The sequence below is a fragment of the Tupaia chinensis genome, unplaced genomic scaffold (assembly GCF_000334495.1).
Source record: "Tupaia chinensis unplaced genomic scaffold, TupChi_1.0 Scaffold143923_1, whole genome shotgun sequence".
Taxonomy (NCBI): Eukaryota; Metazoa; Chordata; class Mammalia; order Scandentia; family Tupaiidae; genus Tupaia; species Tupaia belangeri.
The window spans coordinates 55,585-76,723 of record NW_006203774.1 but is presented as its reverse complement, the minus strand read 5'-3'; the positions used below and the strand labels follow the sequence as shown (position 1 = coordinate 76,723).

At 54.5% G+C, this 21,139-nt stretch overlaps 1 protein-coding gene across 6 annotated transcripts in view; it reads left to right on the top strand.

The window, feature by feature from the left end:
- LDB3 (LIM domain binding 3) overlaps positions 1-19,957 on the top strand; it is a 62,775-nt gene extending 42,818 nt beyond the window's left edge. For 2 of the 6 annotated variants that reach the window (XM_014582950.2, XM_014582948.2), the window contains 5 exons: positions 2,998-3,445; positions 5,243-5,423; positions 5,960-6,080; positions 12,150-12,265; positions 17,082-19,957. In XM_014582950.2, coding sequence (XP_014438436.1) covers positions 2,998-3,445; positions 5,243-5,423; positions 5,960-6,080; positions 12,150-12,265; positions 17,082-17,123 — 908 coding nt within the window. In that variant the 3' untranslated portion in view covers positions 17,124-19,957. The remainder of the gene's footprint in view (positions 1-2,997; positions 3,446-5,242; positions 5,424-5,959; positions 6,081-12,149; positions 12,266-17,081) is intronic. The other 4 variants (XM_014582949.2, XM_006165494.3, XM_014582952.2 and 1 more) reach the window with 2 other exon arrangements.
- Positions 19,958-21,139: the final 1,182 nt, after the last annotated feature.

The following is a 21,139-nucleotide window of genomic DNA, read 5'->3' as shown; positions in this document are numbered from 1 at the left end:
GCGGCGCTCCCCGGAGCCCCTGGGGCTCCCAGGCCGTGCTCGGCTGGGCCACGTCGGCCGCTCGCGGGGAGCCGGGCCGGCCAAGTGAGTCAGAGATCACCTTGTTTAATGACACCTTCCCGAGGCCGCGGGTGCGATAGGGGCCTTTTGAACTTGCCAATTAGCGAAGAAATACCGCCTTCTCCTTTGGGCCGGCTCAATCCGTCCTGCAGAAATAGCAACAGCCCCGGGGTCCGAGGTGGGCGGTCGGGGTAGCACGGGGTGTGTGTGGTGGGGGCAGGCTGAGGGCGCACCCCAGGAGACGCGGAGCTGGTGGGGTCCTCAGTCCCTGCCAGTTGGGGACGCTGAGGCGTGTGGGGAGAGTCCAGGCCAGGCACAGAGCCACTGTTTTGTTTTGGTTTTGTTTTAAGAATTATTTTATTTAACTTTATTTATTTATTTACTTTGATTGACCAGAGAGGGATAGAAAGTGAGAAAGCAAGCTGCCAGGGCCAGGACTTGAACCATGGTCAGCCAAGTGGGAATCCAGGCCCCTGCGACTGTTTTGATCATCCAATAGACAGCCATCCCGTAGACACTTTTCTAGCAGGACATTTTATTTATTTTTGTTTTAAATTTTGCTATAGGGCACATGCACTCACCAGAGAGAGACAGAGACAGAGAATGAGAAAACGTCAAGACCTGCTTGGCAAAACCAACACCTGAGGGGGAGCAGAGGCATTTAAAAATAAAACACACAAGTAGAGAAAAGCAGAGGTGTCTCTGATGGAGATAACCCACGGCCTGAGCTGGTTCCGGTTTATTCTTTCATGGGCCAGAGGGGGTGAATGAGGATGTGAAGCCGGACGCCCGACCACAGGCGAGCGGGCGTTGTGGGACATCTTGTGTCTTGTCGTTTTAGCCTTTTTGTCTTCCATGGCGCAGTTTGGCTGATACTCAGTTTGGGTCTTTCGGTTTATTTTTTTTAACCTCTGCTGGCCTTGCACCGTGGGAACAAATCGTGGGGAACTGCCTTTCCTCATTTCTAAAGTCTGTTCGATCATTGTGTGACCCAGATCCAGCCGCTCCCTACAAGAAAGCAAGCAGCCGGGTCTGGGACAGGAACAGAGGTCGGCGTGTGCGAGTCCAATCCCTAACCACACACCACCTGCTGGCGCATAGCAGCCCATTTTCGAATGTGAAAGGCAGCTTGTGAAATGAAGTGTTACTGCTTTTCCTTCGCGGTGTACATTCCAGGCATCGTTTCCACATAGAATCGGTAGCAAGTGTCAGCGCGCTGTTCTGTATTCTTTCCTTGTGCTGAGCTTCAGACTCTGGTATGCGGTTCACACTTAGCACTTTTCGGTAGGCCTTGCCTGGTTTCCAGCACAGGTGACCACGAGGCAGTGAGACGTCCCAGTTGTACATCCCAATCCCAAGACCCGGGTGCCACGTCCTTGTCATCCTCGCTCCCATTTGGTGTAATAACCCTGTGAGGTTAGGAACTTCACTGGCGTTTTTAGACAGGACACTGAGGCCCCGAGAGGCTAAGGAACTTACCCGAAGACTTGAAGCAGGTCGTGGTAGAAGTCAGGGCCTTGAGGGCTGTGCCCGGGAGCTTCATTAGGCGGAGCCCGGGCTCCTCGGTGTTGATGCCTCCACAGTGACGTTGCACCACGGCACTGCGGGAACTAGCCATGTGCCCTTCACAGAGGAGCTGGGTGGCAGAAGGTCTTGGAGACTCGCGCGCGTCCTGGCTGGGTCTGGGCCTTGGCGACCTCGAGTGCAGGCGTAGAGTGTGGAGTGACTCGGTGGCTGCCGTATGTGGAGTCTACTCTTGGTGAGGAGGAAGGCTCCTAAGGGGAAGCCAGCCTGGCTCCCGGCCCCGCTCCTGGGGGCTCTGGAGCGTTGTGGCCCTTCCTCTTCCGCAGCACAGGCTCGGCCCTTGCCCAGGGCAGGGGCTGTTTAGCTCGGAGCAACCAGGTGGCACAGAGACTAGAGGCGGGGCCAGGGTCCTGGGTGCTGAGGAGCGCTGTGCTCTCCAGACAGGGCCCAGAGGGGCTGCCTCAGCACAGTCGTCCATCCCGCCTGGGCTCAGGAATGGGGGGAGGCCGCTCCACACACTCCCCGGGGTGGGGACAGTGTGGTCTTCTTCTAGAGGACTGAGCAGAGGTGTGGCCCCTAGAGCCATCCCTGCTGGAAGAAGCCAGCTGGCCCACGGGTACAGGGCACGGCTGTGTCTCTGCCTGGGTCTGAGGGCCCAGGCCTGGAGGGTTTCAGATTCACAGCGTCAGGCTGGTTCCGGGTCAAGAGCCCAGGAGTGATCGGCTCTTGGTGAGGGAGGAGGGCATCCCAGGAGGGATCCCTTCCTTGTGCTCTGGCTTCCTGGGAACCTCTAGTACACCCTGTACCCATGTAAGTGATGTGGGGGAGCAGGGGTGCCCCCAGGCAGCCACAGAGCAACTAGACCTGGGCCGCGTCTCGCCGGCATCTCCCAGGCTTGCTCTGGACCAGTCCTCCGAGCCCCCTCCCATGCCAGCCAAGGTGAACATGCTGCAGACCAAGCCCACTGTCAGGAAAGCAATCTGCCCAGCCTGCGCCCAGACCTGAGCCTGCCGCGGGCCTCAGCCTTGTCCGGGGACCCGACCCCACCCGAGTTCAGCAGACACCTGCCAGCCGGGCATTTCGCCTTGGACGACTGGGCGGAGCCAACTGCATGCATCCTCCAGTCCAGGCCCGGCTGGCCACGCCCTCCTGCCCACGCGCCGGCTGAGGCTGACGGCTGCTCTCGCCCAGCTCAGCTCCCGAGGCCTGCTCTGCCTCCTTGCTCTTCATCTGTCTGGGCTTCCCGCTGAGAGTTAGCGTCAGGGGCACCTGGAGGCTCAGAGGCCCTCCCACAGCACGGGAACTGTTCTGCTCTGGTAGAGGAGTCAGTCCCTGTGGCTCTCTGGCAGAGGCGGGAAAGTTGCCAGAATGAATTCCTGACATGTTTTTTCTTTGGATGTTTTTGGTTTGCAGTGCCTGCATCTACCTACAGCCCATCCCCAGGGGCCAATTACAGCCCAACCCCTTACACCCCTTCTCCCGCCCCTGCCTACACCCCCTCTCCTGCCCCTGCCTACACCCCATCTCCCGCGCCAGCCTACTCTCCCTCCCCGGCACCAGCCTACACCCCCTCGCCTGCCCCAAGCTATAACCCTGCACCCACACCCTCGGCGGCCTACAGCGGGGGCCCTGCGGAGTCTGCAGGCCGTCCACCCTGGGTGACAGATGACAACTTCTCTCAGAAGTTTGCCCCTGGCAAGAGCACCACCTCCATCAGCAAGCAGACTCTGCTCCGGGGATCCCCAGCCTACACCCCGGTGCCCCAGGTGTCCCCCCTCGCCAGGGGCACCGTCCAGAGGGCTGAGCGCTTCCCAGCCAGCAGCCGGACTCCACTCTGCGGCCACTGCAACAACATCATCAGGTAGGCCCCTGTGCCCGTGCTGGGCGCTGGCCCCGGGCAGGTGTTTGCCCACAGCCCGTGCCCTGCGCTGGGGGTGGGAGGGGAGGCAGGCGTTGGGAGAAGGCCACATGCAGGGCAGCCTGGAGGCCCTCTGGCCTGCTCTGAGCTTGGCTTCCATACCGGCTTGACACCCACTGCCTGGGGAGTCGGGAGGAGCCCATGAGGTGAGCGGGCGAAGCTCTCAGTTGATGCCAGTGCCAGGAGCTGCCCCTGGGCTGAGGCTGGTTCTGGAACACCAGTGTTGTCCTGGGTTTCCTGCGGACATTGCAAGCTGGCAGACGGAGCCGGGCTTGACCCAGCTTTCCTTTAGGGATGTTGCCGGGCCTTTCTGCAGACAGGCCTGTGCTGCTCAGGGCTTGGAGGGCTTCTGCCGCCCCGAGAGCTGTCCTCTCACGAGGCCAGGCTTGGGCGGTGCTGCTCAAACAGTGTGGGTGTGATTTTCTTGTAAGTTGTGAAACTCCGTCTTATTCTTTCTCCATGGTAGAGTGCATGAGAGAGAGAGAGGCACACCTCCACAGGGTACGGTCAGCCACCGCCCCTCTCCCCGCCTCCACTCTCCCAGACCGTCAGAGCCTGGGTGCGCGTGAGTGTGCCCAGGCTGGGGACCTGACCCGCAGTGCCATGTGGGATCTGGCTTGAGCAGCACTTACCACTGTGCCACAGAGCTGGCCCGTGTGTGTGTGTGCGCATGTGTGCGTGCGCGTATGTGTGAGAGAGAAGTGAGCTTATATTGGTCATCAGGGAAGTCATGATGCATTTTTACATAGAAAAGCATAGAAACGTACTTTATTATGACTTTCCTAATAACCTAAAAGATACGAAAAATACGCTTTTATCCAGAAGAAATGAACGTGGGCTAGCCAGTGGCAGGTAGTTAAGGTGGCTAGATCCCACATGGCCAGACCCACTGTGCGGGTCCCAGACCTGGGAGCTGGGGAAACGTGCTGAGTGCGTGTGCCTTTGTGCCTGGAGTCCCAAAAGGAGGAAGGAGGAGACGGGGCGGTGACGCGCTCATGCCCACGGGATGCTTTCTCATCTCCCCTCCTCTCCCCTCTCCCTCCAGTGAGCACAAGCTCCCTCTGGCAAATTTAAAAACAATTTTTTTTTTAATTAAAAAAAAAAAAGAAAAGCAACAAACTCTCTAGGGAAGAACTAGAAAATACGGAAAAGTAAAACTTAGAGTATAACTTCCTCTTAGCTCTACTGTGCCAACCACTGACTGGGAACTAGATGGCCCAGATTTGTATCCTGGGTCTACCACTTCCTTCCTGTCCTGTGGCCGCGAGCTACCACTGCCTTCCTGTCCCGTGACCGCGAGCTACCACTTCCTGTCGATGGCCGTGAGGTGCCGTCCTTCCTGTCGCATGGCCTGGAGCAGCAGCTGTACCTGGAATCCACATTCCAGTGGGACCTGCTTCACAGGGCCGCTGTGGGCAGCCACCGTGGGCAGCGGGAGCAGTGTCCAGCACAGGGCAGGACCTCGCCGTTGCCAGCCGGGGCAGCTCCGTGCTGCTCGTTGCTGTCGGTGGGCAGCAGGACCCTGGACTGGGCTCACCATGCCCAGGGGCTGTTCGAGGCTTCCCCTCGCTTTACCGCAGGCCAGGCAACGTGTACACCCTTCTCTGGCTTCACTCCCACTCGTCAGAGCAGCCACTGAAGTTGGAGTTACAGGGGAAAGCTTGGACATTGTTGGGGTCGCACGCTGTCTGGTTCTGGGTTTAGGAGCCGCCTTGTTAGGCGCTGTTCTCTGCTCCCCAGGGGCCCCTTCCTGGTAGCCATGGGCCGCTCTTGGCATCCGGAAGAGTTCAACTGCGCCTACTGCAAGACCTCCCTGGCAGACGTGTGCTTCGTGGAGGAGCAGAACAACGTTTACTGCGAGCGCTGTTATGAGCAGTTCTTTGCCCCGCTCTGTGCCAAGTGCAACACCAAGATCATGGGGGTAGGTGGACGGCACCCCTCTTCCCTCACCCTTGTCTTTTCCCCAAGGATGACCAACTCCCACCCCCAAGATCGTGCGGTCCCATTAAGAGGCCAAGAGTTGCTGAGAATAGAAAGCAGCTGCACTTTGACCTGAAGGGAGTCAGTTTGCCACCTCTGAGCTCAGGCACGAATGAACTCAAAGAGGGGAACGTGTTCTCTTCCCCACACCTGCAGTGGTGGTGGTACTGCTTCAGAGCAAGTTAGGACACTGTAGCCGACCTCCCCACTCCCTGCATGTGACCTGACCCTGAAGCCCCTCTGGTAGAACGACAGTCCAAGAGTAGCCCACTCTCAGACCTGGTAGGAGGACTAAGTACCCCAGCTTAGGTAAGCATGCGCAGAACCTGACTCCCAGCAAGGCTGGGTAGTGGGAACCCCTTCTCTGTCAACTTCGGGGTGCCCGAGGCCTGCTCTCCTAGCTATTCCCTGATGCGATGCTTGGGCAGAGGCTGGGGCCTGGGTGGGGTCTGTCCCGAGCTCGGGCTCTCTCCCTAGGAAGTCATGCATGCCTTGAGACAGACGTGGCACACCACCTGCTTTGTCTGCGCCGCCTGCAAGAAGCCCTTCGGGAACAGCCTCTTCCACATGGAAGACGGGGAGCCCTACTGCGAGAAAGGTAGGGGGCTGCCGTGCAGTATAGGGGGCCCAGTCTGGGAGACGGGCAGGCAGGGAGCTGCCCGCTGCTGGGACCCCTCGCATCTGGCCATCAGGGGCCTGCGTGCCTGGAAGGAGCACTGGGGCTTGGGTCTGCTTCCAGAGGCGTAATCTTGCTGGTCCTGCACGAAGGATATTGGTGGACTTCCTTCCCACCCATGCGGATGCACCTTTCTCGGGGAGAAGGGAGCAGAGGCTGCAGCTTATTTTGTACATTCAGCCTCTGTTCCCTTCTCTGCATCAAATACAGTGTGTGAGGGCCATCAGGTAGTGTGGAGGTTAAGGGCACTGTATTCCATGGGCTGACTGTGTGGTTCGATCCCCAGAACTGGAGGCTTGAAAATCACGCTGGACGCATGTGTGTGCATGCCCAAAATCCCAAGAGAAGAATGGAGGACAAGGGATTGCAGTGTGGCCATGCCCTTGGGGGGTGAGTTCTTACTCTCTCTCTCTCTCTCTCTGGCAAGCACACACACCCTATAGCAAAAAAACAAACACCCCCTCCCCCCCCAAAAACAAATACAGGGCTAGCAGGTGGCATGGTGGTTAAGGTGCTAGACTTCCACATGGTCAACCAAGTCTCAGACCCAGTGGCTTGAAAATCATGTGGGTTGTGTGTGCATGAGTGTGTGCCAAAATCTTAGGAGGAGAAGGGGTTGAGGTATGATAATTCCACCTGGGGGTGGCTTCTCACTTTCCCTCTCTTTCTCTCTGGCAAGTGCACGTGCCCTATGGGAAGAGCCTGAAGAAAACAAAACACAAATACCGTGTGTGAATCCCGAGTTTGCGTCTTATAACTGCTTGGAGACCCTCCAGGTTATTTTGACTTGGAGACTGTGGGTCTCGCCTGAGAGGTCTTCCTTCCGGCTCTGTCCTAGGCTCTATCCCTGGCTCCTCCAGGGCTGGCTTTGTAGCCCTGAGTGAGTTCCTGCTCTTCTCTCAGCCTCAGTTCCTCGGCTGTGGACGCCCACCTTCCAGGGCTGTGGTGAGGATTAGGCCAGAGGCGTACAAAGCCTTGGATGCAAAGGTCCCATCCTCTGCTTCCGTGGTATTTATCAGACTCTGATGTTCCTGCAGATGCTTATAATCTTTTCTTTTTTTTTTTTTTAATAATTTTTTTTATTTATTTTAATTTAACCAGAGAGGGAGAGAGTTTGGGGGGGATGAGAAAGCAAGCCACCAGGTCTGGGACTCGAACCACAGTTGGCTATGTGGGAGTTTCCAGTGCCTTAACCACCATGCCACCTGCTGGTTCCCACCCAACATGTTTTTGAAACCACTGAGACTGGGACTTTGGGACTTGAACCATAGGTGTAGGACCCAGCCTGCAGGGGGCGCCTTAAAGTAGAGAGCCTGTGCTCACACTGCAGGGCCTGTGGAAGCTCTAAACCAAGGCGCTATGTGCTGCTGGCTTTACAGACAGGGAGCTGAGCGTAGGCCCCGAGAAGGCCGGAAGAGACTGGTGTCGATGCTCCACAGCTGCGGTCAATACAGAAAGCAGGGGCTTCACCTTCCCTGTGAAAGAACGAGCATAAAACAGCTCAGGGCCACAGCGGTCTCCATCAGGCCCACCTGGCCCGCCCAACCCCTGCTTTTTTCGTTTCTTTCCTCAATCCACGGCCCTTCCTCTGGGGGCCCCATCTCTTCACGGCCAGACTGAGGCTCCTGCTGCCTCAGCCCCCATGCCACTATCTAGCTTTAAACATGTATGTAAATCCCGTTACTCGCGGTACTTTGGAGTCTCCTTGGATTTGAGAGTCAGCCTGGAGGGAGGCTCAGTGTCCCGCCATGGAACACTGGCTGGGGTCCGACCTGCCGCCGTTTCGCTTGTTGTGGTAAACACAGAACACAGAATTCGCCATCTTCCTCGGTGGTAAGTATACCGTTCAGTAGTGTTAAGTGTACTCACATTGTTTGGTTCTTCAATTTTTTTAATTGCCAGAGGGAGCACGTGCTTGCCAGAGAGAAGGCTCCCCCTAATGGGGTGTAGTCATGCTGGACCCAGAAGCAGAATTGCACGGGGTACCTGTCTTGCCCCAGTTGTTCCGATACCCATTTAGGTTTGGGGATCAGCGATGTTTCCCCCGGTGGGTCCCAGGGCCAGCAACATCACCTGAGAACTTGTTAGAAATGCAGACCTCCCGGCCCCACCTCAGATCTGGGGAATCAGAATCTCAGGGAGTGGGCCCAGCCATCTGTATTCCTGCAAACCGTCCGCATCATTCTGCTGCTCAAGCGCCCTCTCTCTAAAGCACAGAGCATCTGATTTGATGGGTGGGGAGGCTTTTAGCAGTAAAGCCCGTTAAATACAAGGCAGTGCTTCGGCGTGGGGCGTAAGCAAGTCGGCTGAAGAAATGATAGACCCGAGGGGAGAGGAGAAGGAAGGAGCGGGTAACCGAGCAGCGGGTTGTGCTCCTGGTGGGAAAGGCCCTAACGGGCTCCATCCGATACCCACGACACTCGCTTTCTCTAGTCGATCAGGAAAGTTAAAAATGTGTACAAGTCAGGCCTGTGCTACCACATCCTAAAGCATGGCAGAAATTCTCCAGATCATGTAGACTCAAGGGTGAGACAGAAAAACCAATCACTAGGCAAGACTAGACATTCCAGAAATGGATTCAAGTGCTACCACATCCTAAAGCATGGTAGAAATTCTCCAGATCATGTAGACTCAAGGGTGAGACAGAAAAACCAATCACTAGGCAAGACTAGACATTCCAGAAATGGATTCAAGTGCTACCACATCCTAAAGCATTGTAGAAATTCTCCAGATCATGTAGAATCAAGGGTGAGACAGAGAACCAACCACTAGGCAAGACTAGACATTCCAGAAATGGATTCAAGTGCTACCACATCCTAAAGCATGGTAGAAATTCTCCAGATCATGTAGAATCAAGGGTGAGACAGAGAACCAACCACTAGGCAAGACTAGACACTCCAGAAATGGATTCAAGTGCTACCACATCCTAAAGCATGGCAGAAATTCTCCAGATTATGTAGACTCAAGGGTGAGACAGAGAACCAACCACTAGGCAAGACTAGACACTCCAGAAATGGATTCAAGCCATTGGAAGAGCTTACTCTGTGAGACACCACAGGAGGAGAAATCACAGGAGCCGTCTGTCTGTCTGTCCATCGCATACCCATTGACGTGTGCCGGACACGTTCTCTGTGCCAGTGCCCGCAGAAGATGCCGAGCATGGAGGCGTGTGTGTCTGGGGCTGCCCTCTAAACCCTCAAGCAAACCCATCAGTATATGATATGCTGACGTGTGCATGGACATTCCAGAGACTGAACGAAGGAATGAATGGGTAGATGGATGGACGGCTGAAAGAGGGCTGCCTTGAGAAAGCCATTCCAGCTCTCCGGTTGGGATGGGGATGAGGACTTCTTAGGAGAAAAGCCTGGCCCAAAGGATTGCAGAGATGCAGGGAGAGAAAGTTGGGGGCGGTTTCCAAGCTCAGGACCTGGCTTATACCGAGGCCTGGAGGTGTAAGAGCGAGCCCAGGGTGCCTGGAGGTCGACTGGGAGTGCTGAGCGAGAGGTCAGAAGTAGGTGTTTACGGTTACAGAGCACAGCCATTAACCTGCCCTCACCTTCTAGAGAGAGCAGTGTTCTCTGAGCTCCAGCAAGGTGGCGCGTGTATGCCTGCTGAAGAAGGGAACTGCTCTGTGGAGAGGATGGGCTGGCATATGTGGAGCATTTGCATGACAAGCTGCAATTACGCACCAAAGGGGAAGCGATATTGGAAAACCCTGCAAGAGATAAGCCTAATCCAGGCGCAGTGGCAAATTGATAAGGAGCTGGAGACTCAGAGAGCCATGGGCGGACGCTGACCTTTGGAGTCCAGCAGGCCTGATGCTGGTCGTAACCACCACACCACGGGCTCGCCTACCTCCCCTTCACAATGGGAATATGACCTCTTCACAGAGATGCTGTGAGGATGAAACAGTAGCCGTAGGGCCAGCAGGTGGCGCGGTGGTTAAGGAAGTTGGATCCCACATGGCTGACTGCAGACTCTAGTCCTGGACCGTGACTCGTGGACATGCCAGGCGCATGTGCACGTATGCTCAAAATTCCAGGAGGAGAATTCTGGTGTGCCATCCTCCATCCTCCTGGGATGAGAAGAATCATTCTTTCTTTCTCTCTCAAGTGAGTGCACGTGCCTTCTAGGGAAACTAAAAGAAAAAAACACAAACGAAAAAACAGTAAGAACCACAGTAGACGCTCAAATTATAGTCTTGTCCCTCCTTTCATCATTTACGAAGATTCAGAATAAAAGCCAACGTGCTCGAGTGTCTGTGCCAAGTACTCCGCTTGCATTAGCTTACTTCATCCAGCAACAACCCCGTGCTCGGCACTGTGATTGCTCCCGTTACAGGGATGAGAAAGTCGAGGCTCTGAGAAGTTGCCCCAGGTTTGAACAATTCTGTAACAGAGCTGTGATTTGAATTCAGCTCTTTCTTTCCTCGGAGTCTTTCCAAGTCCGTGACCCTCACGGCATGCTGCCGCTCATGTGGCCTGTGACAGTGAGCAGACCCGCTGTCGTGAGGAAACTAGCAGAAATATGTCAACAAGGGACAAGGAAGAAAGTGCTGTTAGGAAAAGCCAGCTGTTGGGGGCCAGCAGGTGGCATGGTGGTTAAGACGCTGACACTCACTCCCACATGACCGACCACGGTTCAAGTCCCAGACCCGATGACTTGCTTTCTCACTCCCCCCGCCCCCACTCCATATCTCTCTGGTCAAGTTAAAATAAATGAGTGGATAAATAAAATTAAATAAATAATTCCTTAAAAAAGAAAGAAAGAAAGAAAAGCCAGCTGTGGTTGAATGTCCCTACTTCTGGGGACAGGGCGGCCGTGGGGGTGACAGAGAAGAATTTGTCAAGGGGATTCAACTTTCTAGAAGAGTCCGGAAAGCCCTACAGTGAGTATGGTGACCTGCTTCCCTTGGCCCAGAGAGGACAGCTGCTGCGAAGGAGGAGGAGCTGCCTCCCTGCTCTTGGTTGTGGGGCTCCGGCTGGTCAGCTCAGCTCTTTGAGCCTCAGTGTCTTCATCCACAAAACAAAACAAAAATCATGGTTCAAGATGAGGGTCACGATTGACTTTCTGGCTGACATGTTCACACGTGTGTGTTCAGCGTGAGCACACATGGTGCTGGGAGCACGAACAACTGAGACGTGGGCCTTGGCAGCGGGTGTGCGTCGACAGCAGGTCATGGCGAGCTGGGGCCATGCATAGACCCTCTAGCAGCGATCTCCTTGGCCCTCCGGCTGCGGGGAGGACCTGCCCAGTGAAGTAACTGAAGTAGCTCGAAAACGGTTCATAATGACACTCGTCACTGCAAACGCCCAATGACAGGAATGGCCAAGCAAAGAGCATATAAGTCTTAAAAATGTTAAGGATCCTCTTTCATTCTTTCCTTAATTTGCCTGAGGGTGCCAGCTCTCACCAGAGAGACAGAGTCAGACAGAGGGGAGCGAGAAAGCACAGCCCCCACCTTGGGGTATGGGCGTGCTGTTATCCATTCTCCGTTTCTCCATCCTGTGAGGATTTGGGGTATGCAGCATGTTTTTCAAGCCACTGGGGCTGGGACTCGAGCCACATGGTAGACCATGTAAGAGCCAGCTCCCTTAACCACTAGGCCACCGAGCCAGTGCAGGGACCCCCATCCCTTCAAAATAAGCACAACTGTTGGGAAGTGTTGGGGACTCAGCTATCAGAGGTGACAGAGGCAGAAGAGATTGTCACGCTGTAGAAATCCAGTGACAATTGTGGAAAGCATTTGCAAATCAAACTAGCACAAGGTGGTGACTGAGTCAGTCTGCACAGCGTCAGCGCAAGGTACGGGACACAGAAAACAGAGCAGGGTGTAACTAATATGTCTTCTGGATGACAAGTGACCATTAGGGTTAATCCACTGCACCTTAGCCCACTCATCTGCGGGCCAGCCCGGCCTGGGGTACAGCTGGCTGGCGTGCCCCTCCCTGCCAGCCTGGGTGCCTGCCTTCACACCACCTTCCATTTCAGACTATGTCAACCTGTTCAGCACCAAGTGCCACGGCTGCGATTTCCCCGTGGAGGCCGGTGACAAGTTTATCGAAGCCCTGGGACATACCTGGCACGACACCTGCTTCATCTGCGCGGTAGGTTTTTAGCCTGGGACTCTGGCTTTTCCAGAGGGCGGGGAGCAGGTGGGGCCCAGTGGCGCCTCGGCAGCCCTGCGACGGTAGCTGCTGATATTCGGGTAGGAGCTAGCGGGCACCGCGATGCCTCTGAGTGCGTACTGTTATGATGGGGTCTGCGAGCTCGTGCGGCTTTGCGGCATTGTTTCCCGAGTGTCCAGGAGTTGGCGAGCCCGGGCTCGTGTCCTCAGTGATACTCTGAATGGGCAGAGCCGGAAGGGCACCGGATTTCCTGAGGCAGCTGGCTTCCTATGCTCTACAGCTTTGGATGCGAGGAAGCGCTTTGAGGTTTCCCTCCTAGCTTCCATAGGGACAGCAGTTGGGCTCACGGAGTAGCTCTGTGGAAGCTGCGGTGAGGAGGCTCCTGGCAGCCCGGTAGGAGGTGGCCCTGCTCGTGCCGTCCACCACCGGGAGCTGAGCCCAGGGTCATTGTTAGGCCCCACGGCGCGTTTCTGCTGAGCAGCCAGGTCATTCATATTGCACCATGGGCCTTTTCCCTTCTGGTGGGGTCAAGGACAGGGCAGTAAGCCTCCTGATAGTCTTCTCCAAGCTAGAGGGAGGGGGTCGTCATCCCCAATAAAGCTCTGAATGCCGATCTGTAAGTGACCATTTGGGAAAATCAATTTTTTTTGGAGAAGATTTTGCTATAGGGCGCGTGCACTCGCTAGAAAGACAGAGACAGAGAGACAGAAAGCGAGAAATCACCCCCCAGGGGGATGGCCACGCTGCAATCCCTTCTCCTCCATTCTCCTCTCGGGATCTTGTGCACACGCACACGTGCCTGGTGTGAGTTTAAGCCACCAGGTCAGGGACTTTAAACCACGGTCGACTACGTAGGAGTCCAGCGACATAGCCACTATGCCAACTGCTGGTCCTGGGAAAATCAATTTTTAAAAAGTTTTTGTTTATTCCTTTTTAAAAGTTTTTATTTCCTCCATGAGCAAGAGAAACAGAGAGCAAGAGAGAGAGAGCGAGAGAAAGGCAGGTACACCCCAACACGGGCTTCACGCTGCCACCCATCCACCCTGCGGCCAGGACTCCCAGCACTCCCGTGCACCCCACATGCTCGGGGAGGCCTTGGGACATGAACCGGGCACCCTCCCGTGTGGTCCAGCAGCACAGAGGGGTGCATTACAACTACACCAGCAGCTGGCCCCTACCATGAGTATATATATATATTTATAGATTTTTGCTACAGGTTGTGTGCACTCACCAGAGAGACAGAGAGATGGAAAGTGAGAATCACTCCCTGGGGGATGGCCATGCCGCTGTCCCTTCTCCTCCATTCTCCTCTAGGGATTTGGGCACACATGCATGCACACGTGAGGAGCGGTAACAAAGTACCCCAAACTGATGGCTTCCATGACAGAGACTTAACTCTTACCATTTGGCAGGCCAGCAGTTCTAACAAGGAGCCACGCTCTCCTCCTTTCTGGTAGCTGCCAGCAGTCCCAGGCGGTTCTCAGCCTGTAGGCTTGTAGTGCAGACTCCAGCCTCGGCCTCGCTGCCTTCCTCCTCTCCAGTCCAGGGCCTGTGACTTCCTGGCGCATTCCCTCCACGGGCTCCTCCTCTCAGAAAGATGCTGGTGGCTGGTGATGTGGAATTAAAGGCCTGCGCTCTAAGCTTGTTTTAATTTACAACTTAATTACATCTGCAAGGACCCTGTTTCCTAATAAGGTCATTGCCCCCCCCCCTGCTCCTGGGGTGGGCAGGCTGGAGATACTGCATTAGGATTTAAATGTGTGAATTTGGGGAGTTCAATCCCCATACCTCCTGATTCCCAGTTCTTTAAAGAGAGTACCTACTTGCCATTTAGAAAACCTTAAAATATTAGGGTATCTGCTCTGAGAAGGGACAGAGCCATCAACATCCCTGCTATGGGTTGTGTCCTGCAGAGCTATGGCTCAGGCAGGTACAGCATGGGGCTCTCTGACCCTTCCATTCAAGCCAAGGCTTGTCAGATCTGGAGACACTGCCTGCAAGTCTGGTTACCCAACTTCTAGAAGGATCCAAGAGGCTTGGAGAAGGTCCAGGAGGCCCGTGGCTCAGGGGGCCCGTTCTCCACGGGCAGGTGGATGAGGGGTCTGCCGCAGAGAGGGAACCGTGGCCAAGTGAGCTCACCGCGCTGGGCTGAGAACCATGGCAGCATGAGCCCTGGAGAGAGGCCCGAAGGGGCAGTGTAGACTGAGGGGGCTGCTGGTACAATTAGGTTTCAGAGTGAAGGTCGCAGGTGTGAGGGCCCTGTCACTCCCAGGGTATCTGCCCAAGGAATCCAGGCAGATCCCGACCTTGGGAGAATTAGCACAGGGGGAGCCTGGTAGGCGCTGTCTGGCACTCACAGCTCCACTCAGGCACGTAAGTGAAACACGGTTATAATCTTTGGGAAGAAATCTTTTTAAAAAAATTTTTTTTGCCAGAGGGTGCATGTACTCACCGTGGAGAGACAGAGCAAAAGGCAGAGGGAGAAAGCCCCCACGTGTGGCCTGGCCATGCTGCAGTCCCCTCTCCTACGTCCCCTGGAACTGTGGACCTGCACACATGCACACCCGGCTTGTTTCTCAAGCTGCCAGGTCCAGGACTCGAACCGCAGGGCTGCCATGTGGGAGCCACCTGCCTTAATTACCAGGCCACAGAACAGCCCAGGAAGAAGTATTTTAATTGGAAAACTTTGACAGATTTTTTGGGGGGAGAATGTCCTCTTTTTATCACTTTATAATTTCAAATCATTTTTAATGAGTATATATTGTCCTATATTTTGAAAAAATAAAAAAGGAACGACAGAAGGACTAGTAAGGAAAGCAGCCAGTAGCTTTCCTGCAGATGCGCCGCTTTCCTGCCAGAGCTCTAGACAGCACGTACATTTTTCTCTCTTAATTTGCTAGAGAGGGTGTGCTCTTGTGGGGAGAGTGAGAAGCTCCCCCGGGGACAGTCGTGCCACAGCCCCTCCTCCACACACATGCCCAGCGTGTGTTTTAAGCCGCAGGGCCCAGGACCCCGTGCACTGCACTGTGTGGGATCCAGCTGCTCTAACCGCCACTCCGCCTGCGGGCTGGGGGTAACACGTTCTTTAGAATAATTTAGGTAAGCAAATATCCCTGGAGTTTGGGGAATACAGGAGAGTCCCAGAACAAGTCTCCAACTTCAAGGCTTCGAGAATCCTGAAAGAAAAACCAAGCCGACAGGTAGAGCGACTCCAGAGCAGAACAGCGTGGGCTCTGAAGTCCAGAGCACGTGAAATGAAGGCCAGCTTGCTGAGCGCTTTGCGAGTCCCAAATATAACACCCCACGTGGCCTTCAGCTGCGCACGTGGGGACAGCAGGTGCCTCGTGTCCTTCCAGCTCTCTCGGAGCGGACACGCGCTCACTGACCCGTGCTTGACTCGAGAGGGCGGTTTCCCCCTGCTCTGGACACCTGCATGTGGGACTTCACCACGCCGCTCCCTCTGACGCGGTGTGGCCCCAGCAGGCTTCGTCAGTGCCCCCTGAGGCTAGGGCCCGTTTCAGCAAGATGGCTTCTTGGCCTCTCTGACGTTTCCAGCATATGTGTTGGATCAGGCCAGCACACGCCGGGGGCTGACTGTGCAGGCTGGATGCTCAGAACAGTTTCAAGTGTGTGCCGCCCCTCTGCGGTGGGGTGTGGGGAAACGCTCCGAGCTGGAGTCTCCCGACCTGGGTGCTGGGTCCCGGCTCGGCAGTTACTGAGGCTGTGACTGAGCAAGACACGAGGCCCTCCGAGTCCCAGCTGTTCCACTGTGCGGAGGGAAGGCCTGCCTACACCCCCTGCGAGGTTTTGGCGAGGCTTGGTGGTGGATACACAGCGCCTCCCGCCCAGCTGGAGGCGTGGGACCTGGGCAGGTACCATCAGCTCCCTTCTCTGAGATTCTCTAGCCCCAAACTGCACCCGGGCGTTGTCCTCACGGGGTTGCAGCATCTCTGTCCTTCCTTCGTGTCCTGGACCCTTGCGTGTGCTTTTCCGCAGCTCATTGCTCTTTTCTCACGATGGCGTTCCCCCGTGAACGTCTAGGCCGTCTCCCTGCTGAGAGAAGTGGTAGTTTTGGACTTCCAGTTGGGCACTCAGGGCTCTCTTGTTCTGTGGAGTTGTTCCTCAGAGTCCGTCCAAGGGCACTGCCAGGTCCAGGGCGGGCTCAGCTTCATGGCCCTTGTCTAGTGTGGCTGCGTCCCTCCAGCGCACTGAGCCGGGTCATGTGTCCCTAGCGGTGGACAAGGAAGCCATGTTCTCTTTTGACTCTGCTGATTCCCCCCCGACTTTTTTGCCAGAGCCATGCAAGGTTAAAGGGCGAGCTGTTGAGTTTCCTCATTGTCTGGCTTTCTAGACAAGCAGGTGTTCAGTGTATCCCGGGGAGGTCTCGCTTTCTCCGTAGTTATGAGGGAACATGATCTTTGCTGACGGGGTCGTTAGTTGGCCAAGTGTTTCTCTGGACGTTCCTCCTCTGGGGACGCTGACTTGAGCACTCGTACTGGGTCCTCAGACGTCCTGGGGAGTGGGACTTGGCCATCTTCATCACCTATCTCTTCTCCGTCCCAGTCCAGCGGTTGGTTTAACTTGCATTTTACTCCGAGTCCTTCTTTGGAAGCCTCGGCTTTGAGGGGCTCGACCCAGGCCCTCTGCGTGGCTGTGCGGGAGGCGCGTTGGGAGGAGCAGGAGAAGCTGCTGCCTTGGCTCCCCTGCAGGAGCAGCACGTTTCGGGCTGGAATCTTCACTGCCGTCCCCTGTGGGTGGCTGCAAAGCCCTGCTCACGCTGCCTGTTTTCTCCCAGGTGTGCCATGTGAACCTGGAGGGGCAGCCGTTCTACTCATAGAAGGACAGACCCCTGTGTAAGAAGCACGCGCACGCCATCAACGTGTAGGGGCCCAGGCGGCGGCTGCAGCCGAGGATTTGAAGAGGCGACGTTTGTTCTGGGGCCGGGGGCGCGAGGAAGCCGTGGAACCCTCCGGAGTGTACCTTTAGTCCCTTCCTCCACACACATCACCTATTGCGTAGTTCAGGCTAGATCCAAGTGACGATTCTAAACCAAGCTAGTCAGTCATCCAAGACTCGGATTGCACTGGAAGCGTTTAGGACAGAATTCCAGGAACTTCGACGTGAAAAATGAGACGTGACCTTCCCAAAGCGAGCCACTTGCCTGCGGCCACAGAGTGAGGCCCGGGCTGTGCGGGGCTCTGGCGAGCTCCCCTGCCAGGCCCAGGATGAAATGAAGTGCCAAACGGCACTGGCTGCGGGTATTTTTAGAACCATAGCCCGGAGCTTGTTAGCCAAGGCCCGAGGCCGACTGGGCTCTCCTCACCAAAAAAGGCAGTCTAGTCCCCGAGCGGCCCCACAGAGCTGCCTCTGCGCATTGGGCTTCAGCCCCGAACAAACTTGCCAAGTCCTAAGGGGAGCCCGGAGGCCAAGGGGTGGCTCCCGGCAGCCTCTGGGCCATCGAAGGGCTCCCAGAAGGGCTCTGGCTCCCGCCGCATAGCCGAGGAAAGGTGGGCCCCAGCGACCTTCTTTCAGTTTGAAACCTCCGGTGTCCCTGGAAGGCTCGGCTCTCTGTTGAATGGTGACAGGAAAGTGGAATTGGGTTTTCCAGTTTTGCTTTGCAGTGTGTGAGGGGAGAGTGTCGGAAGACCCCTGGTTGTGTTTTCCTGGTTTTCCCTTGAGGGCCGTTAGCATGAGTGTCTATCCAAGCATGTATCTCACCCTGACCTGGGACGGCTCACGCAAGGTGTCTTCTTTGTCCCCTACTCCCCGAGCAGGCTCGTAGCCTATGTATGAGAATGAGAAGGTGTTCGGAAACAGGATGGCAGGATAGGCTGACGGGCCCAGGCTCCGGTGGGGAAGAGCAGCCTTCCCTCCTGCCAACCTCAGCAGGAGAGCCTGAGCTGCAGCGCCTCTGAGCTGGCAGCACGTCCACTGCACACGCTCCTTCATGCCATGTCGGCTGTGTGCATGGCAGTGGCTGCTGGATGGAAGAGCTGGACCGATGTGTACACCCCTGGCCGTCTTGGCCAGTACTGGGCAACTGCCTGAGCTGAGGTGGTCTAGCAACTATTTAGGTATTTATTGCAATAGACTTGGGCCTTCAGAGTTCTGAGGTTAGTGGTAGTTGGGGTTAGGTAAGCGTTTTAAAGCTGTTGGTGCTAACAGAGCAGCTCCATGTCTGCGGGGGAAATGCCAGAGTTCTTCCTCGCAGGGTCCCTCTTGTTCCGCTTATAGAGGATGGCATGGAAGCAGGCGGTTCTCGGGGGCATTTCTCACCTGAGCATGATATTGAGGTGCTCTTCCGCCCACTGCTACTCTTGCCTCGCTCTTGTACTGTTGAAATACTTAATGGACATCATTAGAGCTCCTTTTCTCCTGAGAACTGAGGCTTCCGTGGGACTAGCCACCATCCTACCTAAGTGTCCCTCTGTCCTGGCGGGAAGGAAGCAGTAGCTATGTCCCTTGTAGGAAGCCCATATTTTTTCCATGGCTGTCAGTCTCCCTTCGGGAGCACCAGGGAAGGGCCTTCTTTACGTTGTTGCAGTGAGAAAGTCAGTCCAAAGCACCAGGCAGAATAAAATCTTCTGGGACTGCCTGGAGATTTTTTTCAGAAGTTGCAAACAAGTACCTTGGAGAATTCTGTCACTTTCAGAAAGTTCAAAAATACAGGGTCAAGGGAGTTGCTACCTGTACAGGAAGGCAAGTGGGCTTTCTCCAAAACAATCTATGAATTCATCAGATCTTGAGGAAAGAAGAAAAAGTAACCTGGAGTTAAATCTCCTAAATCTCTTTTTAAAGGTTTTATACACACACACCTATACACGTGACCATTAAAAAGACTATGAGCATGAAGAAGAAAAGTGAAATAGCTTAAAGTATAGCTTCACCGTAGTCCTTTATTGAACCCAGTTCTCCCATGGCTCAGAGAAGTGTGGATTCTGAGAGATCATTGTATATACCAAAGGAAACAACAGCAACAACAAATAAAAGACCAAGCCAAACAAAAGCATTTTAAAGCTAGCGAGAAAAGGAAGCAGTTTCCATGGGGTGGGCCCAGCGTCTGTCCACCTGGCGCACGCCAGGACTGGTTGTGTCTGGCTCACGTTAGCATCAAGGACGTCCCGTGACACCAGGCCAGGCTGTCCTAGTCCACCGTGGGGACTACATTCTGGCCACGCTCTGCCCCCTCCTCGCTGAGTACTGACTTCGTGCGATGAGTAACTTTACTTGCAGTGCCTGTGCTAGGAATCCAGCTCTCATAGTGCCGGCCTTCCGATCCAGTCCTCCAGCTTTGGGAGTTCTTTTTCTTTCTTTGGTAAGATTTCAGAAGCGGAATGCAGCGTGTTAGAGGTGTGTAGGAAAATGTTCTGCATGGTTTTTCTTTTCTCTTTTTTTGGCCTGTGTGAATTCTACTTTTAGCAAAATAAAAAACCCCCAAAATGATGTGCAAGTACAGATTTTTCTGTGTCAACTTTCCTCACGTGACATCAAAAGTAGCTTATTCCATATGGCCATGAGTAAAAATTGGGGAACACCCAATAGAGAACACTCAAAGGAGAAGACAACTCATTGGCCATGTCGTGCAACAGCCGTTGAATCACTTTGTTTAAACAGAGATGCCTGAGGCCAGCAGGTGGCATAGTGGTTAAGGTACTGGACTCCCACATGGCCAACCACAGTTCGAGTCCTTGACCCGGTGACTTGAAACTCACACTGCATGTGTGCCCAAGATCCTGAAAGGGACATGGAGAAGAAGAGATTGCGGTGTGGCCACTCCCTTTGAGGTGGTCTCTCACTTTCTCTCTCTCTCTGGTGAGCACACATGCCCTATAGCAAAATTTTTTCTAAAAATAAATAAATAGATAGATACCTGAAGAATACAAATGTTTGCCTTTTGAAAGGAATTTACCAGGTGAATAAGAAACAGAACAACATAGGCCTCGTCCTGTGTTTTTAAAAAGTTTTGTTTATTTAGCTACTTGGTGGTCAAATATTTCAGATTTCCTTTGTTTTTGTTTATTTGTTTGCTTTTGTAATTTTTGCCAGAGAGCCACCTGCACTTGCCAGAGAGAGAACATGAGAAAGCCTCCCCTGGGGGGCAGTCATGCCACAACCCTCTCCTCTCTCTCTCCCGCCTTTCGGGGTTCAGGGCATGCACACCTGTGTCCCGCACAGTCAGCCATGTGGGATCCAATGCTTTAACCTTCATGCTGGTGCGGGAACCAGCAGTTAGTGTAATGGCTATGTCGCTGGATTCCCACGTAGTTGACCACGGTTCGCGTCCTGGACCCGGTGGCTTAGAACTCATTCTGGGCGCGTGTGCGTGCGTGCCCAAGATCCCGAGAGGAGAATGGAGGAGAAGGGATTGCGGCGTGACCATCCCCCCTGGGGGGTGATTTCTCGCTTTCTGTCTCTATGTCTCTCTCTGTCTGTCTGGCGAGCGCACGCGCCCTACAGTGAAAATCTCTCCAAAAAAAAAAAAAAAAAAGAAATAAAAAAAAAAAAACCCTCCATGCTGGTGCGAGATTTACTTGTTTTTATTCTGCTCTAAATTGGCTTCATTTCTAAAAACATTATTGTATTTTCTGTCATATAATTTGTTTTCAGATAAGCCCAGAATAAAGTCATACATATATATATATATATTAAAGAACGATGCTCCTTCTGAGGGTACTATGCTTAAATCAATTCCCTCTTTCCAAGGTACTGTGTTTCTAGACATTACACCACCCTATCACCACCTACCATCACCTACCACCACCCTACCACCACTCTACCACCACCTACCACCACCCTACCACCACCTACCACCACCTACCACCATCCTACCACACCAGTCCCAGTCCACCTACC